The sequence below is a fragment of the Anomaloglossus baeobatrachus genome, chromosome 11, assembly GCF_048569485.1.
Source record: "Anomaloglossus baeobatrachus isolate aAnoBae1 chromosome 11, aAnoBae1.hap1, whole genome shotgun sequence".
In the NCBI taxonomy this organism is placed as follows: domain Eukaryota; kingdom Metazoa; phylum Chordata; class Amphibia; order Anura; family Aromobatidae; genus Anomaloglossus; species Anomaloglossus baeobatrachus.
In genome coordinates this window covers 212,413-233,302 of record NC_134363.1, presented here as the reverse complement: position 1 = coordinate 233,302, position 20,890 = coordinate 212,413, and the positions used below count along the sequence as shown (strand labels likewise).

Below are 20,890 nucleotides of genomic sequence, written 5' to 3'. Positions count from 1 at the left end.
AGCCTTCAGGCGGATGTCGCCCATTTGTGAAGTTAGGCTCCGCCTACTTCTCAGTTTTCTGTTTATTCCCACCCATGGACTGCTTTGAGACGTCCCAATGTCTGGGTCTCCCATAGGAACTATAAAGAAAAAGAGAATTTTGTTTACTTACCTTAAATTCTTTTTCTTATAGTTTCGTATTGGGAGACCCAGCACCCTCCCTGTTGCCTGTTGGCAGTTTCTTGTTCCGCGTGTTATCACCGGCTGTTGTCGTAGACAGAGGCTCCGGTTGTTCTGGTTCTTGCTCTGTCTTTACTTGTGGGTGGCTATTCTCCTTCAGGTTTTGCACTAAACTGGCTAGATCTGGTTATCCAGGGGGTGTATATGCTCAGAGGGAGGAGCTACACTTTTTAGTGTAGTACTTTGTGTGTCCTCCGGAGGCAGAAGCTATACACCCAATGTCTGGGTCTCCCAATACGGAACTATAAGAAAAAGAATTTACGGTAAGTAAACAAAATTCTCTTTTTTCTGATGATTTTTTTTTTTTTTTTTAATATATTTTGCCTGTGCTGTTTTTGGTTGTTGTGATTTGACAATTTGTTTTCCCCGATTTTTTTTTTTTTTATATTTTAGTTTTATGGTAAAGCGAATTCTCACTACCACTGTATTATCTGCTCTTCAACTGTCTTCAAAAGATCAGAAATGATCAAACACATAAACCGACATGTGGAGAAAGGGGAGATCAAAGCATCGTCGTCCTATGGTGAGATCCCGTCCTGTGTGCCTGTGCCTTACACATGATTTATCCATGTCCACATTAGGCTCCGTTCACATGTCCATATCTCTTCCTGTTCATGTCTTGGAGCAATTTTTACTATATTACCACAATGGACAGTTTCCCTTTAAGAAAGAGAGACAATCTACAAGCGATATAGTCGTAATTTACAGGTAAATGGCGTTTAAAGGGAACATGTCACTTGACTCAGGCAATGCATTGAAGATCCAGCCAGGATCATTGGGATAAATAAGACTAATTCAGTGGGAGGTCCTGGTCGGCTGCTCCCCGCCTTGCTCCAATTGATTGACAGTTCTCTGCCTATGTTCACACATGGTAGAGACCTGGCAATCAACCACACTGGTGCTGGCCTCTTCATACTGGTTTCTTTGAAACACTCCAGCATCAATCAGAGCATGCATCGAGTGATGGGTTCCATTTAAATCCTGTGTAGCCAGAGCTGTCAATCAAAGTGGGGCTTTGAGATGGAGGGAAAACAAATTACGTATTTTTCGGACTATAAAACAAGGAAAGCTCTTGCTAAAAGGTGCCTGCGTCTTCTAGTCCAGAGGCAGCTTCCTGTGATGTAGGAGAAAGCGGACACCTCATCCTTCCCGATCACGGAGAGCACTGCTCTCTCGCCTCCTGTCCCACAATGATCTATGTGCTTGGTGTGGAGCAGGAGAGGCGGCTACCGGGACCTGCACGGAAGCCGCACTTCCTGAGCACCTCGAGGAACTTCCACCCCGATTAACTCAAGGACTTTTCAGGTTGTCACATGCCTGGAAGGAACTGCAGAATGTGGTAATGTAGTGTGTGTGCATATGTAGTAGAGCTTTGTGTGTAATTGTAGCAGAGCTGTGTGTGTCTGTAAATGTGCATGTAGCAGAGCTGTACATGTAGTGTGCATGTAGCAGAGCTGTACATGTAGTGTGCATGTAGCAGAGCTGTACATGTAGTGTGCATGTAGCAGAGCTGTACATGTAGTGTGCATGTAGCAGAGCTGTACATGTAGTGTGCATGTAGCAGAGCTGTACATGTAGTGTGCATGTAGCAGAGCTGTACATGTAGTGTGCATGTAGCAGAGCTGTACATGTAGTGTGCATGTAGCAGAGCTGTACATGTAGTGTGCATGTAGCAGAGCTGTACATGTAGTGTGCATGTAGCAGAGCTGTACGTGTAGTGTGCATGTAGCAGAGCTGTACGTGTAGTGTGCATGTAGCAGAGCTGTACGTGTAGTGTGCATGTAGCAGAGCTGTACGTGTAGTGTGCATGTAGCAGAGCTGTACGTGTAGTGTGCATGTAGCAGAGCTGTACGTGTAGTGTGCATGCAGCAGAGCTGTACGTGTAGTGTGCATGCAGCAGAGCTGTACGTGTAGTGTGCATGCAGCAGAGCTGTACGTGTAGTGTGCATGCAGCAGAGCTGTACGTGTAGTGTGCATGCAGCAGAGCTGTACGTGTAGTGTGCATGCAGCAGAGCTGTACGTGTAGTGTGCATGCAGCAGAGCTGTACGTGTAGTGTGCATGCAGCAGAGCTGTACGTGTAGTGTGCATGCAGCAGAGCTGTACGTGTAGTGTGCATGCAGCAGAGCTGTACGTGTAGTGTGCATGCAGCAGAGCTGTACGTGTAGTGTGCATGCAGCAGAGCTGTACGTGTAGTGTGCATGCAGCAGAGCTGTACGTGTAGTGTGCATGCAGCAGAGCTGTACGTGTAGTGTGCATGCAGCAGAGCTGTACGTGTAGTGTGCATGCAGCAGAGCTGTACGTGTAGTGTGCATGCAGCAGAGCTGTACGTGTAGTGTGCATGCAGCAGAGCTGTACGTGTAGTGTGCATGCAGCAGAGCTGTACGTGTAGTGTGCATGCAGCAGAGCTGTACGTGTAGTGTGCATGCAGCAGAGCTGTACGTGTAGTGTGCATGCAGCAGAGCTGTACGTGTAGTGTGCATGCAGCAGAGCTGTATGTGTAGTGTGCATGCAGCAGAGCTGTATGTGTATAGTACACAATGTAAACAGTAACTAACAATAGGTTTATTCCTTCCCTATTGTACCCTACTGAAATTCAGATTAGTGATAAGGACCCTTCCACTTTTCTATCTCCTGCTGTCTGAATCTGGGGTTTGTCTTATGGCAAGGTGGGTCTTATAGTCTGAAAAATATGGTACGTGGGAAGTTGCGCTTAAATGATTAGCCCCGCCATGATGCAGCGAGCGCCTGTACTTGATTTGAACACTCACTCTATGCTGACAGAGCCCCTTTAAAGACTATTTACTTGCAGATTACCTCTATTTCTGAGGTAAATGGCGTTTGGATGGTAAATTTGGATGTGACATCCTGAAAAGAGCAGTTCTGACAACTGTATTGTACAATTGGTATATAAGCAGAGCTCTTGTAAATACTGTTTTTTTGGGGGGGTTTCCCCGAAAATAAGCTCTATCATGATTTTACAGGATTTCTGGAATATTCTGGAAATATAAGCTCCAAAAATTACTATTGCAGTCAGGGCCGGCGTTGGGGGGAGTCAAAGTGCACAATTTGTTAGGGCCACCAATCTCTTAGGGATCCCAGAAGTTGTATTGCGTTTAAGATTGTTTAAGGACCTTTGATGACTCCACTGTCATGTGACATGATGTTATCAAAGGTCTCTTAACTGGAGGAGTCTAAAAGAACTGAATGAGGAGGCAGGCTGGTATGTAGGACTGGTATTAGGGTTAAGGGAGAGCAAACTGGGCAATTTCACCGGGCCTCTATTCTCCTAGGGGCCCCAGGATTTATATCCCGATAACACTGCTTAAGGACCTTTGTGACATCACATCATGTGACTAGGTTGTTACCAAAAGGTATCCTAATTGTAGGCGTGTAAGGCAGAGGAGACAGGCTTGCATGTATGTGCAGTGTGGCTAGACAGACAGATGGACACGTTACACACAGGGTTTGGAGTGTTATTTTGATATTCCAGAATGCGATAGGGTTATATTGGAACAAATGTTTGTTTTAATTTTTTTTTATTCAAAAAGAAATGTGGATTGTTGTTCATGGAGGGGGGGGGGGCTTAGACATCCCCTGAAAATAAGCCCTAGCGCATCTTTCACAGCAAGAAATAAAATGAGTCCGTCTTATTTTTTGGGAAATACTGCATATAAAAGGAACGAACACACACACACACACACACACACACACACACACACACACACACACACACACACACACACACACACAGTTTTAAATCTACTTTTTTTTTTTTTTTTTTTTTTTACAAGTTAAATTATTTACATTTTTTGAAAGTGGTTAGTGTAAGCAATATTTCACGGATCTAGGGCTTTAAATGTTGGGAATGGACGAGCACCACCCGCGGGCGCCTGATGTCTACGGGGTTATTAGTGAATAGACTGCAGTAATCATGTAAATTTTGTGCATTTATCTTATCTTATCATAAGCAATTCTTATGAAAAATATCTTTGCATTTGTGATTTTTGTTTTTTTTACACCATAGGGAGACCAGAAACAGTCTTACAAGAGGCCAACACTCAGATTCAGGTTCTTCCTAATTTCACCTCTCCACAGAAAACTGGTACCTTTTTTAACCCTGTAATGAAAACGAACAGGTGAGTTTTATGTGCGGTCTTGGAGTATGATACTTGAGGGGGATTGTAGGCATGCTTGCTGTCACAACTCAATTTTTGGGTCGAGTCCGGCGCCGAATTCCTGTTTATGGGCATCTAATGGCATCCCTACCTTTTAATTGAGCTGAAGGAACAATAAAACTTTTTATGAAGGGAAGAAGCCCAGGAAATTCTACCACTTTGTTCTTTCCAGAGGTGTGACCTCTCATTCGCCATAACGTTATGGAGTATCTGAGTAATATGCCGTAATATTAGAAGATGGGCATACCCCCTTCAAATATTATAAGGTATTCTCAAATATGAACAAATATTTGAGAATTTATTTATATTTTTACTTTCAATGCACATATTTTGGGCTGATATCAATTTCTGCGATTCGGTTTGATTTAAAACATGCACAGTTGTGGCTTTAAAGGGGTGGTTTAAAGTCAAAATAGATTTTCATCTAAATCTGTATCCATTTTTTGATAATCTAAACTAATTTCTAACATGCTTGCATTAAAAACTCCTTCATTCTGTCACTTGTGGGGGCGGGACTGGCTCGGCACGCCAGGTACCCTGACACCGCGCACTGACAGTGCACTCGTCTCTATTGCCAGCTCATTACTACTGATTGGAGCCGGTAACAGAGCGCACTGTCATTGTGCACATTCTCAAGTGAAGCTTCAGGAAGTAGGTAAAAAAATACAAATGCAGTTAGTCTAGAGAGATAAGGAATTTTTAATGCAAGTATATTAAAAATTAATTACAGCACTAAAGAGATGGGGATTTAGATGAATTTTTCTTGGGCTTTCGGACCACCCCTTTTTAAAAAGCTTTTTGTTTTATTGTACATTCACGTTGATGTGATCTGTGGTCATAAATCAGCTGAAAGGAGCTCATCAGTAATAATTGCAAGCAGCCTGTCAGACCATCATAACAGCTGACACCCTTATCTAACTCATTCAGGAATAGACAGTGCAACACAGAGACTTTAGTAGGCAAATAGTACAACATTTTTAGCCCAGGTTACTTGCATAACAAAAAATCCCCTGGGATGTACAAACCTCTTTAACACTAGAACTACTGGACTCGTGACACCTATATAGAAATACATGGTGCAAAGTAGTCAAAATGACTACCTCAGTAGTTCTAGTGTTAAGATGTGTAGATTAGGAGGAATGACTGAATACTCTTTTCTTTCAGGACATAAATATGTGTCTGCTTTATTCTAGGCAGCTGATTTTCTGTGCTCTTGCAGTACTGGCTGAAGAGAGGAAACCATTAGAGTGTCTGGATGCCTTTAGTTCCACTGGTAATGTGTTTTGTTTTTTTGTTAAACTAATTGTATTCTGATGCGTTTTTGACTGTGTGTATTTTCACTGCATCAGAAATGTACCGTCTTAGGCTATGTTCACACACTGCGTTTTTACCCGCATTTTTGGTGCGTTTTTGCTGTCAGGAGGTTAGATGAGGTCTTTACCTGCTGTGACGATCTCCTGTACTCCTGACGTCAGCGCTCTCACTGCCTTCTATGCCCGCCACGTTCTCACATCAAGTCTTGCGGGCGGCTCGAGACTGTCACTAGCAGTGACGTCATGGGCTCTTGCGATACTGCTGAGAAAGCGGCGGGCATAGAAGTCAGCTGCACGTAACTGCATGTCAATTATTCCTGCGGAATTATCTGCGGAATTCCCGACCCTTCACTGTGGAGATAGAGGCCGGGACTTCCGCAGGTAAGCCGCATGTATGTCCGCAGGTTTACTGCATCTATCCCGCTGGAATCCTGCAACTATGGATAGCTGCGGATTCCGGGGAGATGCTGCGGGAAACCTGCGGATATATCCGCAGATACATAGTGCCGTGGGCACATAGCCTTACAGTTCCAGCAGAGTGGATGGATTTATAGAAATCTCCTGCCCACTGTGTTTTATTTTAACTCTGCAGTGTGTGTTTGAAAGCCGCAAAACCATATCTTCAAAAAGGCATGTACAAAAAAGCAATAAATGCATACATAAATTACATAATGGGTGCAGAATTCTGCACTATCAAACTCATCGTGGCAGCGTAGCATAAAAATCCAGACTGGGAGAATTGCCAGAGACCAGAGTACTCCAGCACCGCTCTTGACCGGCTTCACCCAAAGTAGCTAGAGGTGACAGCTCTTCTCCATAGACACCTGTCAATCACTTGCAGTGATGCTGGAAAAAGTCATCCGGTCAGTGCTACTCTAGTCTATTCTCCAGCTATGGCTACTGTCCAAAGTTTTAAAGTTTATTTTCTTTGTCGCTCCATTGGGAGACCCAGACAATTGGGTGTATAGCTTCTGCCTCCGGAGGCCACACAAAGTATTACACTTTAAAAAGTGTAACCCCTCCCCTCTGCCTATACACCCTCCCGTGGATCACGGGCTCCCCAGTTTTATGCTTTGTGTGGAAGAAGGCACACATCCACTCATGAATTCTCAGATTAGTTATATCGGTTGGAAGAAAAGTGGGCCCACACGGGGCCCCCGGCATGTTCCCTTCTCACCCCACTAAGTCGGCGGTGCTGTTAAGGTTGAGGTACCCATTGCGGGTACAAAGGCCGGAGCCTCATGCCGTCTCCTTCACCATCCCTTAGCGGCTCTGGGAGAAGTGGGATCCTGAGCGGTCATCCATTCACTGGGACCGTGCTCCCTCCGCAGCCCCTGTAGGAATCTGTCGGACAGGAGTTTATTTATCCTCAGGGACCGGGCCCTGCATCACTAAGGTACTCTGTATCCCCATGGGGGATGTGCATGGAGCACCTTCATCCCGGACGCTGCAGCAGCTGCTTATATGTGACGGCCGGCGGACTTCCGCGCCGACCGCGCCTGTTTGTCGGCCGCGGTCTTAAATTTAGTCCCCGGCTTCAATTGCGGCCTAGTAGCAAAACTCCCGGCCCCGGGCCTGTCTATCAGGGGTAAGGGCGGGACGGCCGGCCTGACGTCGGCTGTGAGGGCCGGAGCATCCTGTATGTTTCCTCCCCCCTCACTGATCACTGTGGGGACTCCAGATTCCCGCACTTTTTCTAACGCCGCCCACGGCTCCACTCCTCCCCTGAGAGCTCCGGCAGCCATTTCTTTGGCATTCTGCCTGTGGAGGATTTCCTGGAAAGAGCTCTGCAATGCTGGGAGACCTAAGGCAGGGAATCTGGAGGACACACACTCCGCTTTTTAGCGGTCGGTAAGCCACACCGGTCACCCGGTGCTGGTCTCCTTAGGGTGCCGGAATAGATACTATATATATTTATATATCTTTCTGTTCGGTCGGGCTGTATACCCTTCCCATATACCCTCAGTGATCACTCTCCTAGGAGACAACAGCATGTCGTCCACAAAGAGCAAGGGTGCCAAGGCACAGGGTTATTTTGCGACCTGTACCTCTTGTGCGGCTAAGTTACCTGCGGGTTCCACCTACCCTCACTGTGAGCAATGCTCAACCCCTGTTTTGCTTCCTCAACCCGAGCCTCGGTCACTAGTGGGCCCCTCGGCTCAGGTAGAACCCCTTGCTCCCCCTGTCCAGGCGGCAGGGACAGAGTTTGCAGTTTTGGCTGAAAAACTCTGAGTCACTCTCACAATCCATGGCTCAGTCTATGGACAAATGGTCTGCCAAGCTGCTTGAAGCTTTGCAGTCCAGACCGGTCCTTACACAAGCCCCGGGCCCTGTTGGATCTTCACCTCTAGGCCCCTCTCTGTCCGCGCCGCAGTACGTTCCCAGGGGGGGCCCTAGGTCTCACGTGGAGGACTCCGGCCCGGACCACAGTCCCAGACCGGCTAAGCGGGCCCGCTGGGAATCTTCCCCGACTTCTTCACGCTGCTCGGGTTCCCAGCGTGAGGACTCTCTGGAGGACGAGGCGGACGTCGCAGCTCAGGGCTCTGACACTGACGTTGCTCTCAATCTTGATACACCTGAAGGGGACGCCATAGTAAATGACCTTATCTCGTCCATCAACCAGGTGTTAGATATCTCTCCCCCGCCGCCACCGGTAGAGGAGTCGACTTCTCAGCGGGAGAAACACCAGTTTCGGTTCCCTAAACGTACACGGAGTGCGTTTTTCGATCACTCTAACTTCAGAGATGCTGTCCAGAAGCCCAGAGCGGTTCCGGACAAGCGCTTTACTAAGCGCCTTACTGACACACGTTACCCCTTCCCCTCTGACGTGGTTAAGGGTTGGGCTCAATGTCCCAAGGTGGATCCCCCAGTCTCTAGATTGGCGGCTAGATCTGTGGTATCGGTTGCAGATGGCTCATCGCTAAAGGATGCCACTGACAGGCAGATAGAGCTCCTGGTAAAATCCATCTATGAAGCCACGGGCGCGTCTTTCGCCCCGGCCTTTGCAGCCGTGTGGGCACTACAAGCTATCTCAGCTTGTCTGGCTGAGATTAATGCAGTCACACGTAATTCTGCTCCGCAGGTTGCGTCTTTGACTTCTCAGGCGTCAGCTTTTTCTTCCTACGCCATGAACGCAGTTTTAGACTCTGCTAGCCGTACAGCGGTGGCATCCGCTAACTCTGTGGCAGTCCGCAGGGCCATGTGGCTGCGCGAATGGAAGGCAGACTCGGCTTCCAAGAGGTTCTTAACCGGTTTGCCGTTTTCTGGCGACCGCTTGTTTGGCGAACGATTGGATGAGATTATTAAGGAATCCAAGGGAAAGGACTCCTCCTTACTTACCCCAGTCCAAACCAAAGAGACCTCAGCAACGGAAAATACAATCGAGGTTTCGGTCCTTTCGTCCTTCCGCCAAGCCCCAATCCCCTTCGTCCAGCAGGCCGGAGAAAGGCCAGAGGAACTCCTATGCGTGGCGGTCCAAGTCACATCCCCAAAAGGCCGCAGGAGGCACTGCTTCCAAGGCGGCCTCCTCATGACTCTCGGCATCCCCGAACCGCATCCTCGGTCGGTGGCAGGCTCTCCCGCTTTTGCGATGCCTGGTGGCCACATGTTCAAGACCGATGGGTGAGAGACATTCTGTCTCACGGTTACAGGATAGAGTTCAGCTCTCGTCCCCCGACTCGTTTCTTCAGAACCTCTCCGCCCCCCGAGCGAGCCGATGCACTTTTTCAGGCGGTGAACGCTCTGAAGACAGAAGGAGTTGTGATCCCTGTTCCCCTCCAGGAACATGGTCGCGGCTTTTACTCCAACTTGTTTGTGGTGCCAAAGAAGGACGGTTCGTTCCGTCCCGTTCTGGACCTCAAACTGCTCAACAGACATGTGAGCACCAGACGGTTTCGGATGGAATCTCTCCGCTCTGTCATCGCTTTGATGTCACAAGGAGACTTCCTAGCATCGATCGACATCAAGGATGCTTATCTCCATGTGCCGATCGCACCCGAACATCAACGCTTTTTGCGTTTCGCCATCGGGGACGAACACCTTCAGTTTGTGGCATTGCCTTTTCGGCCTGGCGACAGCCCCACGGGTGTTCACCAAGGTCATGGCATCTGTTGTGGCGGTCCTACACTCTCAGGGCCACTCGGTGATTCCCTACTTAGACGATCTTCTGGTCAGGGCACCCTCTCAGATGGCGTGTCAAAACAGCCTTTCCGTCGCTCTGGCGACTCTCCAGCAGTTCGGGTGGATCATCAACTTCCCAAAATCCAAGTTGACACCGACCCAATCACTGACGTACCTTGGGATGGAGTTTCATACTCTCTCAGCAGTAGTCATGCTACCGCTGGACAAGCAGCTTTCGCTGCAGGCAGGGGTGCAATCTCTTCTTCGGGGTCAGTCACACCCCTTGAGGCGCCTCATGCACTTCCTGGGGAAGATGGTGGCAGCGATGGAGGCAGTGCCCTTCGCGCAATTCCATCTGCGGCCACTCCAGTGGGACATTCTCCGCAAATGGGACAGGTCGTCGACTTCACTCGACAGGAACGTCTCTCTTTCCCTTGCAACCAAGACGTCACTTCAGTGGTGGCTCCTTCCCAACTCTCTATCGCAGGGAAAATCCTTCCTACCCCCATCCTGGGCTGTGGTCACGACGGACGCGAGCCTGTCAGGGTGGGGGGCGGTTTTTCTCCACCACAGGGCTCAGGGAACCTGGACTCCGATAGAGTCATCCCTTCAGATCAATATTCTGGAGATAAGGGCAGTGTATCTAGCCCTATTGGCCTTTCATCGGTGGCTGGAGGGCAGGCAGATCCGGATCCAGTCGGACAACGCCACTGCCGTCGCATACATCAACCACCAAGGCGGCACTCGCAGTCGTCAAGCCTTCCAGGAAGTCCGACGAATTCTGCAGTGGGTGGAAGCCACAGCTTCCACTATCTCCGCAGTTCACATCCCGGGCGTAGAAAACTGGGAAGCAGATTTTCTCAGCCGACAGGGCATGGACGCGGGGGAATGGTCTCTTCACCCAGACGTGTTTCGAGAGATCTGTCGCCGCTGGGGAACGCCGGACGTCGATCTCATGGCGTCACGGCACAACAACAAGATCCCGGCATTCATGGCCCGGTCTCAAGATCACAGAGCTCTGGCGGCGGACGCATTAGTTCAGGATTGGTCGCAGTTTCGACTGCCCTATGTATTTCCTCCTCTGGCGATGCTGCCCAGAGTGCTGCGCAAAATCAGGTCCGACTGTCGTCGCGCCATTCTCGTCGCCCCAGATTGGCCGAGGCGGTCGTGGTACCCGGATCTGTGGCATCTCACGGTGGGTCAACCGTGGGCGCTCCCAGACCGCCCAGACTTGCTGTCTCAAGGGCCGTTTTTCCATCTGAATTCTGTGGCCCTCAACCTGACTGTGTGGCCATTGAGTCCTGGCTCCTAGCGTCCTCAGGGTTATCTCAAGATGTCATTGCCACTATGAGACAGGCCAGGAAACCAACGTCCGCCAAGATCTATCACAGGTCTTGGAGGATCTTCTTATCCTGGTGCTCTGATAAGGGTTTTTCTCCCTGGCCCTTTGCCCTACCCACTTTTCTTTTTCGCTCCTAATTGGGAGACCCAGACAATTGGGTGTATAGCTATTGCCTCTGGAGGCCACACAAAGTATTACACTTAAAAGTGTAAGGCCCCTCCCCTTCTGGCTATACACCCCCAGTGGGATCACTGGCTCACCAGTTTTGTGCTTTGTGCGAAGGAGGCAACACATCCACGCATAGCTCCACTGTTTAGTCAGCAGCAGCTGCTGACTATGTCGGATGGAAGAAAAGAGGACACATATAGTGTCCCCAGCATGCTCCCTTCTCACCCCACTGTATGTCGGAGGTGTTTGTAAGGTTGAGGTACCCATTGCGGGTACGGCGGCAGGAGCCCACATGCTGATTCCTTCCCCATCCCTTTTTACAGGGCTCTGGGTGAAGTGGGATTTACCGGTCTCCAGGCACTGAGACCGGGCTCCATCTACAGCCCCTGGAGAAGATGCTGGATGGAGCGGAGTACATCAGGGACATGGCCCTGCTTCCTCAAGGTACTCTGTGTCCCCGTGCATTTGGCGCTCACACCGCAGCATGCTGGGTGTTGTAGTGCGCCGGGGGACATCAGCGCTGCGGCGCCTGTGCCATGGCCTCATTCAGCTTCGCTGAAGCAGGCTCACTTATGGGAATTGGTCGCGCCGGCCGCTGGGACTGCGGCGCGGCTGGCATTTGTAGTGCGCCGGGGACTTCAGCGCGGCCTGCGCTTTTACGGCGGCCGCGCTGATAACTAGAGTCCCCGGCTTTTGCGGCCTGCTTCCGTTCGTTCCCGCCCCCAGACCTGCCAGTCAGGAGAGGGGCGGGACGCTGGCCACTTCTAGGCATCGGTCGCGCCGGCCGCTGGGACTGCGGCGCGGCTGGCACTTGTGGTGCGCCGGGGACTTCAGCGCGGCCCGCGCTTTTACGGCGGCCGCGCTGATAACTCGAGTCCCCGGCTTCTGGGCCTAGTCTCCCTTCGTTACCGCCCACAGCCCTGACAGTCAGGGTAGGGGCGTGACGCTGCATAGCACAGCAGCGCTGAGAGCTGGAGTATGTTTTGCATACTCCACCCCTCTCACTGTGTGCACTGTGAATCCGGATTCCCGCACTTTCTCAGGCACGCCCACGGCTTCCTTCTCTACAAGGACGCCGGCAGCCATTAGTGTCAGTTTCTGTACGAACAGAGACAAGTGTGGAAGACCCTGGCATTCTGATAGTCACACAATCGCTGCAACAGGCGTTAAGCAGCACCTGTGGTGCTAACCCCACTAGTGCAGAAGTGCCCTTATAGATATGCTTGTACTATATACATTGCACTGTTTGGTCGCACGTTGTATATACCCTCCTGGATTATGCGGAGGAGTTATCAGCATATTCCCTGTGTAAAACAAAGGTGCAGAACCACATGTTTTTCTATACAGCTGGTACAGCATGTACGGCTATACGGCCGGCAGGTTACATAGACTCCCATTGTATGCACTAATGGCCAGGGGATGAGGACGGTGTCTGCAGTATTTACTGACAGTTTTTCTGAGACTATGGCTATGATACTAGAAGCCTAGCAGTCCGGACATGTCTCTCACAATATGGGCACTGTTGAATCATTGATCCATGGCCCCCCTCAGTGTGAACAACTAACAGCTCCGGGAATGTCACACGCATCCCAGAGTCACGGCTCTGCACGGACGTCAGTCCCAGACAGCCTAAGCGGGCTCACTATGAGCGGCCTCGGTTTCATCAGGGTCCTAGCAGAAGGACTCGCTGTGTAATGAGGCGGAAGTAGCGGCTCAGGATTCTGATCCTGAGACCGCTCTCAATCTGGATACACCTGATCGTGACGCCATAGTAAATAATCTTATAGCGTCCATCTATAGAATGTGGGTTATTTCTCACAGCTCCTCCAGTGGAGGAGTCAGCTTCACGTATTTTTCTGGACCACTCTGCCTTCAGAGAGGCAGTCCAGGAACACCACGCTTATCCAGATATGCGCTTCTCCAAACGGCTTAGCATACACGTTATCCCTGTCCCCTGACTTGGTCAGGGACTGGACCCAGTGTCTCAAGCGGCATCCTCCAATCTCCAGGCTTGTAGCTAGATCCATAGTTGCAGTGGGAGATGGAACTGCTGTTGGCTCCGGCATTCTCTCCCTTGGGGCACTCCAAGCTATTTCAGCTTGTCTTACACAGATTGACACGGTTACACGTACATCTGTGCCGCAGGTGGCATCCTTAACCTCTCAAATGTCTGCATTTGCTTCTTACGCGATTCAGATTGTCCTGGACTCTGCGAACCGTGCGGCGGTAGCCTCCGCTACTCCGTGTTTTTAAGCAGAGCCTGGTCTGCTCGTTAAGTGAATGGAAGGCAGATTCTGCTTCCAAAAAAGGTTGCCTACCAGTTGCCTTTTTCTGCTGACCGACTGTTTGGTGAATGTAACCATTAAACAGTCCAGGGGTAAGGATTCATCCTTTCCTCAGCCCGGACACAACAAACCCCAACAGAGCAAGAGGCAGTCGGGGTTTTCGGCCTTTTCGAGGCTCGGGCAGGTCCCATTTTTCCTCGTCCAATGTGGACTCAAAAGGATCAGAGGAGCTCAGGTTCTTAGCGGGCTCAGTCACGCCCAAAAAATCGACAGTCTGAAAACCCGCTTCCAAGGCGGCTTCCTCATGACTTGCGGCCTCGGTCGGTAGCAGGCTCTCCCGCCTTGGCGATATTTAGCTGCCATAGGTCAATGACCATTGAGTGTGAGACATTCTGTCTCACGGGTACAGGATAGAGCTCACTTCTCGTCCTCCAACTCGATTCTTCAGAATTTCTCCACCTCCCGGCCGAGCCGCTGCTCTTCTGCAAACAGGGTGCACTCTATAGGCAGAAAGAGTGATGACCCCCGTTCCTCTTCAGGAACAAGGTCACGGTTTTTACCCCAAATTCTTTGCGGTACCTATAACAACGGGCCGTTCCATCCCGTTCTGGATCTAAAAATGCTCAGCAAGCTCGTGGACACCAGGCGGTTCCGGATGGAATCACTCCGCCTCAAGGTCCCAAGGATATTTCCTAGCATCATTAGGCATCAAGGATGCTTATCCACACGTGCCGATTGATCCAGAGCACTAGCGTGTCTACGCTTCGTTATAGGAGACGAACACCTTCTGTTCGTAGCTCTACCTTCCGGCTAGCGACAGTCCCACTGGTCTTCGCCAAGGTCAGGGCAGCAGTAGTCACAGTCCTGCACTCTCAGAGTCACTCTGTGATCCCGTATTTAGACGATCTACTTGTCAAGGCACTCTCTTGGGAAACATGCCAACACTGCCCGAACGTTGCGCTGGAGACTCTCTAAAGTTTTGGGTGGATCATCAACTTTTCAAAGTCAGATCCGACCCCGACCCTATCGATAACATATCTAGGCATAGAGTTTCTTACTCTCTCAGCGATAGTGAAGCTTCCGCTAGACAAACAGCATTCACTACGGGCTGCAAGCTCTTCTTTAAGAACCAGTCGCACACATTGAGACGCCTCATGCACTTCCTACGTAAGATGGTAGCAATGGAGGCAGTTCCTTTCGCGCAGTTTTACTGCGTCCACTACAATGGGACATTCTCCGCCAATGGGACGAGGAGTCGACGTCCCTCAACAGAGTCGTCGTTCTTTCTCAGGCGGCCAAGGAATCTCTACGGTGGCGGCTTCTTCCCACCTCTTGGTTAAAAAAGAAGGTCCTTCCTATCCCCATCCTGGGCGATAGTTACGACAGACGCGAGTCTATCAGGGTGGGGAGCAGTTTCTCTCCACTACAGCGCTCAGGGTACGTGGACTCAGCAAGAGTCCACCCTTCAGATCAATGTTCTTGAACACAGAGCAGTGTATCTTGCCCTACAAACCTTCCAACAGCGGCTGGAAAGCAAGCATATCCGACTTCAGTCGGACAGTTCCACAGCGGTGGCATACATCAACCACCAAGGAAGAACGCGCAACCGGCAAGCCTTCCAGGAAGTCCGGCAGGTTCTGATGTGGGTGGAAGACACGGCATCCACCATATCCACAATTCACATCCCAAGTGTGGAAACTAGGAAGCTGACTTCCTAAGTCGCTGAGGTGTGGCCGAAAGAGGATGGTCTCCTCACCCGGACGGGTTTCAGGAGATCTGGCGCCGCTGACAGAGGCCGGACGTCGATCTAATGGCGTCACGGCACAACAACAATGTGCCAGCTTCATGGCACGGTTTCACAATCATCGAGCTCTGGCGGCAAACGCCTTAGTTCAGCATTGGTCGCAGTTCCAGCTACCTTAGGTGCCACCTCTGGCATTGTTGCCCAGAGTACTGCGCTAGATCAAGACCGACTGCGGCCGCGCCATCCTCGTCGCTACAGATTGGCCGAGGATGTTGTGGTACTCGGTTCTGTGGTGCCTCACGGTAGGCTAACCGGGGGCACTACCAGACCAATCAGACTGGCTGTCTCAAGGGCCATTCTTCCATTTGAACAGGACGTGGAAGATATTCTTATCTCGGTGCTCGGCGCAGGGTGTTTCTCCCTGGCCGGTTGCATCGTCTATGTTTCCTTCCTTCCTGCAATCTAGGTAGGAAATTGGGTTGTCGCTCAGTTCCCTTTAGGGACAAGTCTCAGCGCTATCTGTATTTTTCAGAAACGACGTCTTCCTCAGGTACGCACGTTCCTACGGGGAGTTTGTCTTCTCAGCACTCCGTACAAGCGGCCGTTAGAGCCCTGAGATCTGAACAAGGTTCTAATTGCTCTCCAGATGCCGCCTTTCGAGCCTTTGAAAGATGTCTCCCTTCCCGCTTTTCACGGGAAGTGGCCTTCTAGTAACGGTCTCGTCTCTTAGGACAGTGTCCGAGCTAGCAACGCTCTCATACAAACTCCCTTCCTGGTCCTTCACCAGGACAGGGTAGTTCTGCGTCCGGTTCCGGAATTTCTCCCTAAGGTGGTATCCCACTTTCATATCAATCAGGATATCACCTCACCTTCTTTGTGTCCTCGTCCAGTCCACCAATTTCAGAAAGATTTGCATCTGTTGGTTCTGGTGAGAGCACTCAGGTTCTACTTCCCGCATGGCGCTCCTGCGCCACCCGGATGCACTCTTTGTCCTTGTCGCTGGTCGGCGTAAACAGTCGCAAGCTTCCAAATCCACCCTTGCTCGGGGGATCGAGGAACCAATTCTTGAAACCTACAGTTCTACTGGGCTTCTGGTTCTCTCAAGGCCGAAGGCCCATTCTATCAGAGCCGTGGGTGCATCCTGGACATTACGGCACCAGGCTACGGCTCAGCAGGTGTGTCAGGCACCTACCTGATTGGGTCTGCATACTTTTACCAAGCATTTTCAGGTGCATACCTACGCTGCGGCAGACGCCAGCCTAGGTAGATAAGTCCTTCAGGCGGCAATTGCCCACCTGTAGGAAAGGGCTGTTTGACGGCCCTATCACGAGGTATTCTTTTACCCACCCAGGGACTGCTTTTGGACGTCCCAATTGTCTGGGTCTCCCAATTAGGAGCGAAAAAGAAGAAGGGAATTTTGTTTACTTACCGTAAATTCCTTTTCTTCTAGCTCCAATTGGGAGACCCAGCACCCGCCCTGTTTTCTCTGGGTTTTTCTGTTTTTTCGGGTACACATGTTGTTCATGTGGTATGGTTCAGTTCTCCGATGTTTCCTCGGATTAAATTGGTCTTTAAACCAGTTATTGGCTTTCCTCCTTCTTGCTTTGGCACTAAAACTGGTGAGCCAGTGATCCCACTGGGGGTGTATAGCCAGAAGGGGAGGGGCCTTACACTTTTAAGTGTAATACTTTGTGTGGCCTCCAGAGGCAATAGCTATACACCCAATTGTCTGGGTCTCCCAATTGGAGCTAGAAGAAAAGGAATTTACGGTAAGTAAACAAAATTCCCTTCTTCTTTCATTCCTTCAATCCGGAATGGACAAGGGTTTGTCTCTCGGCTCTCTCAAGGGTCAAGTATCGGCGCTATCCGTATTTTTTCAAAAGCGTCTAGCCAGGCTTCCGCAGGTCCACACGTTCCTGCAGGGAGTTTGCCACATAGTCCCACCTTACAAGCGTCCGCTGGAACCCTGGGATCTTAACAGGGTGCTAACGGCTCTTCAGAAACCACCTTTCGAGCCGCTGCGGGATGTCTCTTTATCACGTCTTTCGCAGAAGGTGGCATTTCTAGTGGCAGTTACATCGCTCCGTAGAGTGTCGGAGCTGGCAGCGCTGTCATGCAAAGCCTCCTTCCTGGTTTTTCACCAGAATAAGGTGGTTCTGCGTCCGGTCCCGGAATTTCTCCCTAAGGTGGTATCCCCTTTTCATCTCAATCAGGATATCTCCTTACCTTCATTTTTGCCCTCATCCAGTTCACCAATGTGAAAAGGATTTGCACTCGTTGGATCTGGTGAGAGCTCTCCGGCTCTACGTGTCTCGCACGGCGCCCCTGCGCCGTTCAGATGCGCTCTTTGTCCTTGTCGCTGGCCAGCGTAAGGGTTCGCAGGCTTCCAAGTCAACCTTGGCTCGGTGGATCAAGGAACCGATTCTTGAAGCCTACCGTTCTTCTGGGCTTCCGCTTCCTTTGGGGCTGAAAGCCCATTCTACCAGAGCCGTGGGTGCGTCCTGGGCATTGCGGCACCGGGCTACGGCTCAGCAGGTGTGTCAGGCAGCTACCTGGTCTAGTCTGCACACTTTCACGAAACACTATCAGGTGCATACCTATGCTTCGGCAGACGCCAGTCTAGGTAGGCGAGTCCTTCAGGCGGCGGTTGCCCACCTGTAAGAGGGGGTCGTTTTCGGCTCTTTTTATCGAGGTATTCTTTTACCCACCCAGGGACTGCTTTTGGACGTCCCAATTGTCTGGGTCTCCCAATGGAACGACAAAGAAGAAGGGAATTTTGTTTACTTACCGTAAATTCCTATTCTTCGGCGCTCCATTGGGAGACCCAGACGATTGGGTGTATAGCTACTGCCTCCGGAGGCCACACAAAGTATTACACTAAAAAGTGTAAGGCCCCTCCCCTTCTGCATATACACCCCCCGTGGGATCACGGGCTGCTTCAGTTTTATGCTTTGTGCGAAGGAGGTCAGACATCCACGCATAGCTCCACTGTTTTTAGTCAGCAGCAGCTGCTGACTATGTCGGATGGAAGAAAAGTGGGCCCATATGGGGCCCCCAGCATGCTCCCTTCTCACCCCACTTTTGTCGGGTGTTTGTTAAGGTTGAGGTACCCATTGCGGGTACGGAGGCTGGAGCCCACATGCTGTTTTCCTTCCCCATCCCCCCTCAGGGCTCTGGGTGAAGTGGGATCTTACAGGTCTCCAGGCACTGAGACCGGGCTCCATCCACAGACCCAGAGAACCTGCTGGATATGGAGCTGAGTATCGTCAGGGACAGGGCCCTGCTACATTAAGGTACTCTGTGTCCCCGTACACATCGCGCACACACACACCAGCATTGCTGGGAGTGCTAGTGCGCCGGGGACAACAGCATCGTGCTATTATTCACGGCAGCTTTGCTGTGTGACTTTATGTATTGGGAACTGCCGCGCCGGGCCGCTGCTGGGTGTTTTTACACTGTGGCGCGGCTGGGACTTGTGGTGCGCCGGGGACTCCGCGCTGGCCGTGCACATAGGACGGCCGCGCTTATTACTCGAGTCCCCGGCTTTGCGGCCTAGTTTTCGTTTCGTTCCCGCCCCCAGCCCTGCCAGTCAGGGGAGAGGCGGGACGCTGTACAGAAAGTCAGCGTCGAGGGCTGGAGTCTGCTTTGCATTCTCCAGCCCCCTTCACTGGACACAGTGGGACGCCGGTTTCCCGCTCTTGCCTGGGGCACACCCACGGCCCGCCCCTCGTCACACGAGCTGGAGAAGGACGCCGGCAGCCATTCCTGCAGTCCGAGCTGGAGAACGGAGACAAGCTCTGGGCAACCAGTCACAGGACTCTGGCGAGCACACACCCGCTTATAGGCGGGCGGTAAGCAGCACCTGAAGTGCTGACCCCACTAAATACCGTTGTGTCCATTTGTATTTTATGCTTACACTGCACTGTAGGTCGCTATTTTTGGGCTATATGCCCTCTTAGATGGCGAGACAACAGCAGCAAAAAAGCAAGGGTGCTAAGGCACAGGCTTTCTATGCTGCTTGTATTGCATGTGCTGAAGTGTTCATTTGTACTTATGCTTGTATGCTATACATTGCACTGTACGGTCGCTATTCTTGACTATATTCTCCTAGAATGGCTAGACTACAGCAGCAAAAAAAAGCAAAGGTGCTAAGGCACAGTTTTTCTAGGCTGCTTGTATTGCATGTGCTGAAGTGTTCATTTGTACTTATGCTTGTATGCTATACATTGCACTGTACGGTCGCTATTCTTGGCTATATACTCCTAGATGGCTAGTCTACAGCAGCAAAAAAGCAAGGGTGCCAAGGCACAGGCTTTCTAAGCTGCTCATATTGCATGTGCTGAAGTGCTCATTTGTACTTTATGCTTGTATGCTTTACATTGCACTGTACGGTCGCTATTCTTGGCTATATGCTCCTAGATGGCTAGACTACAGCAGCAAAAAAGCAACACAGGCTTTCTATGCTGCTTTTACTGCATGTGATACTGTTCCACCGGCAGGTTCCACTGACCCCCGTTGTGTGCAATGCTCCCCTGTAGCACTTGGTCAGCCGGGGTCTCTACTAGAGGTGGCCAAAGGAACCACCTGTGAACCCTGTCCATGGACAGGGACGGTGTTGCAGTTTCGGCTGATAGATTGTCATGGGATAGTGACTTGCAGTCCAGACAGGCCATGGGCAATCTTGATTATTGCTCCCTGGCCACCCTCATTTGGAACAAAATCAGTGCTCCGGGAGGGTCCCAGGCATTCCAGGGTGAAGGCTCTGACGCGGACGACAGTCCCAGACAGCCTAAGCGAGCTCGCTGGGAGCGGCACTCGGCTTCATCACTAGTCAGGGTCACAGCAGAGGACTCTCTGTATGATGAGGCAGACGTCGCTGATCAGGACTTTGATCCTGACACCGCTCTCAATCCGGATACACCGGATGGTGACGCCATGGTGAATGATCTTATAGCGTCCAGCAATGGCATGTTGGATACTTCTCCCTCAGCTCCTCCGGTGGAGGAGTCAGCTTCCCAGCAGGAGAAATCCCATTTCAGTATCTCAAGCGTATATTGAGTACTTTTCTGGCCACGCTGACTTCAGAGAAGCAGTTCAGAATCACCACGCTTACCAGATAAGCGTTTCTCCAAATGTATTAAGGATACATGTTATCCCTTTCCCCCTGACGTGGTCAGGCGCTGGACCCAGGGTCCAAAGGTGGATCCCCCAATCTCCAGGCTTGCGGCTAGATCCATAGTTGCAGTGGAGATGGGACTTCACTTAAAGACGCCATTGACAGACAGATGGACCTCTGGTTGAAATCTGTCTATGAAGCTATCGGCGTGTCGGTTGCTCCGGTATTCGCAGCCGTATGGGCACTCTAAGCTATGTCAGCTGGTCTTGCGCAGCTGGTCTTGAGCACAGGTACATCTGTGCCGCAGGTAGCGTCTTTATCCTCGCAATGTCTGCATTGCGACTTACCCTATTAATGCTGTCCGAGAGAGACAGTCGAGGTTTCGGTCCTTCCCAGGCTCGGGCAGGT

General features: G+C 50.9%; 1 protein-coding gene across 2 annotated transcripts in view; it reads left to right on the top strand.

Annotated features, from left to right (window-relative positions):
• TRMT1L (tRNA methyltransferase 1L) overlaps window positions 1–20,890 on the top strand; it is a 96,759-nt gene that overhangs the window by 26,107 nt on the left and 49,762 nt on the right. For both annotated transcript variants that reach the window (XM_075328945.1, XM_075328946.1), the window contains 3 exons: window positions 613–742; window positions 4,245–4,356; window positions 5,589–5,668. In XM_075328945.1, coding sequence (XP_075185060.1) covers window positions 613–742; window positions 4,245–4,356; window positions 5,589–5,668 — 322 coding nt within the window. The remainder of the gene's footprint in view (window positions 1–612; window positions 743–4,244; window positions 4,357–5,588; window positions 5,669–20,890) is intronic.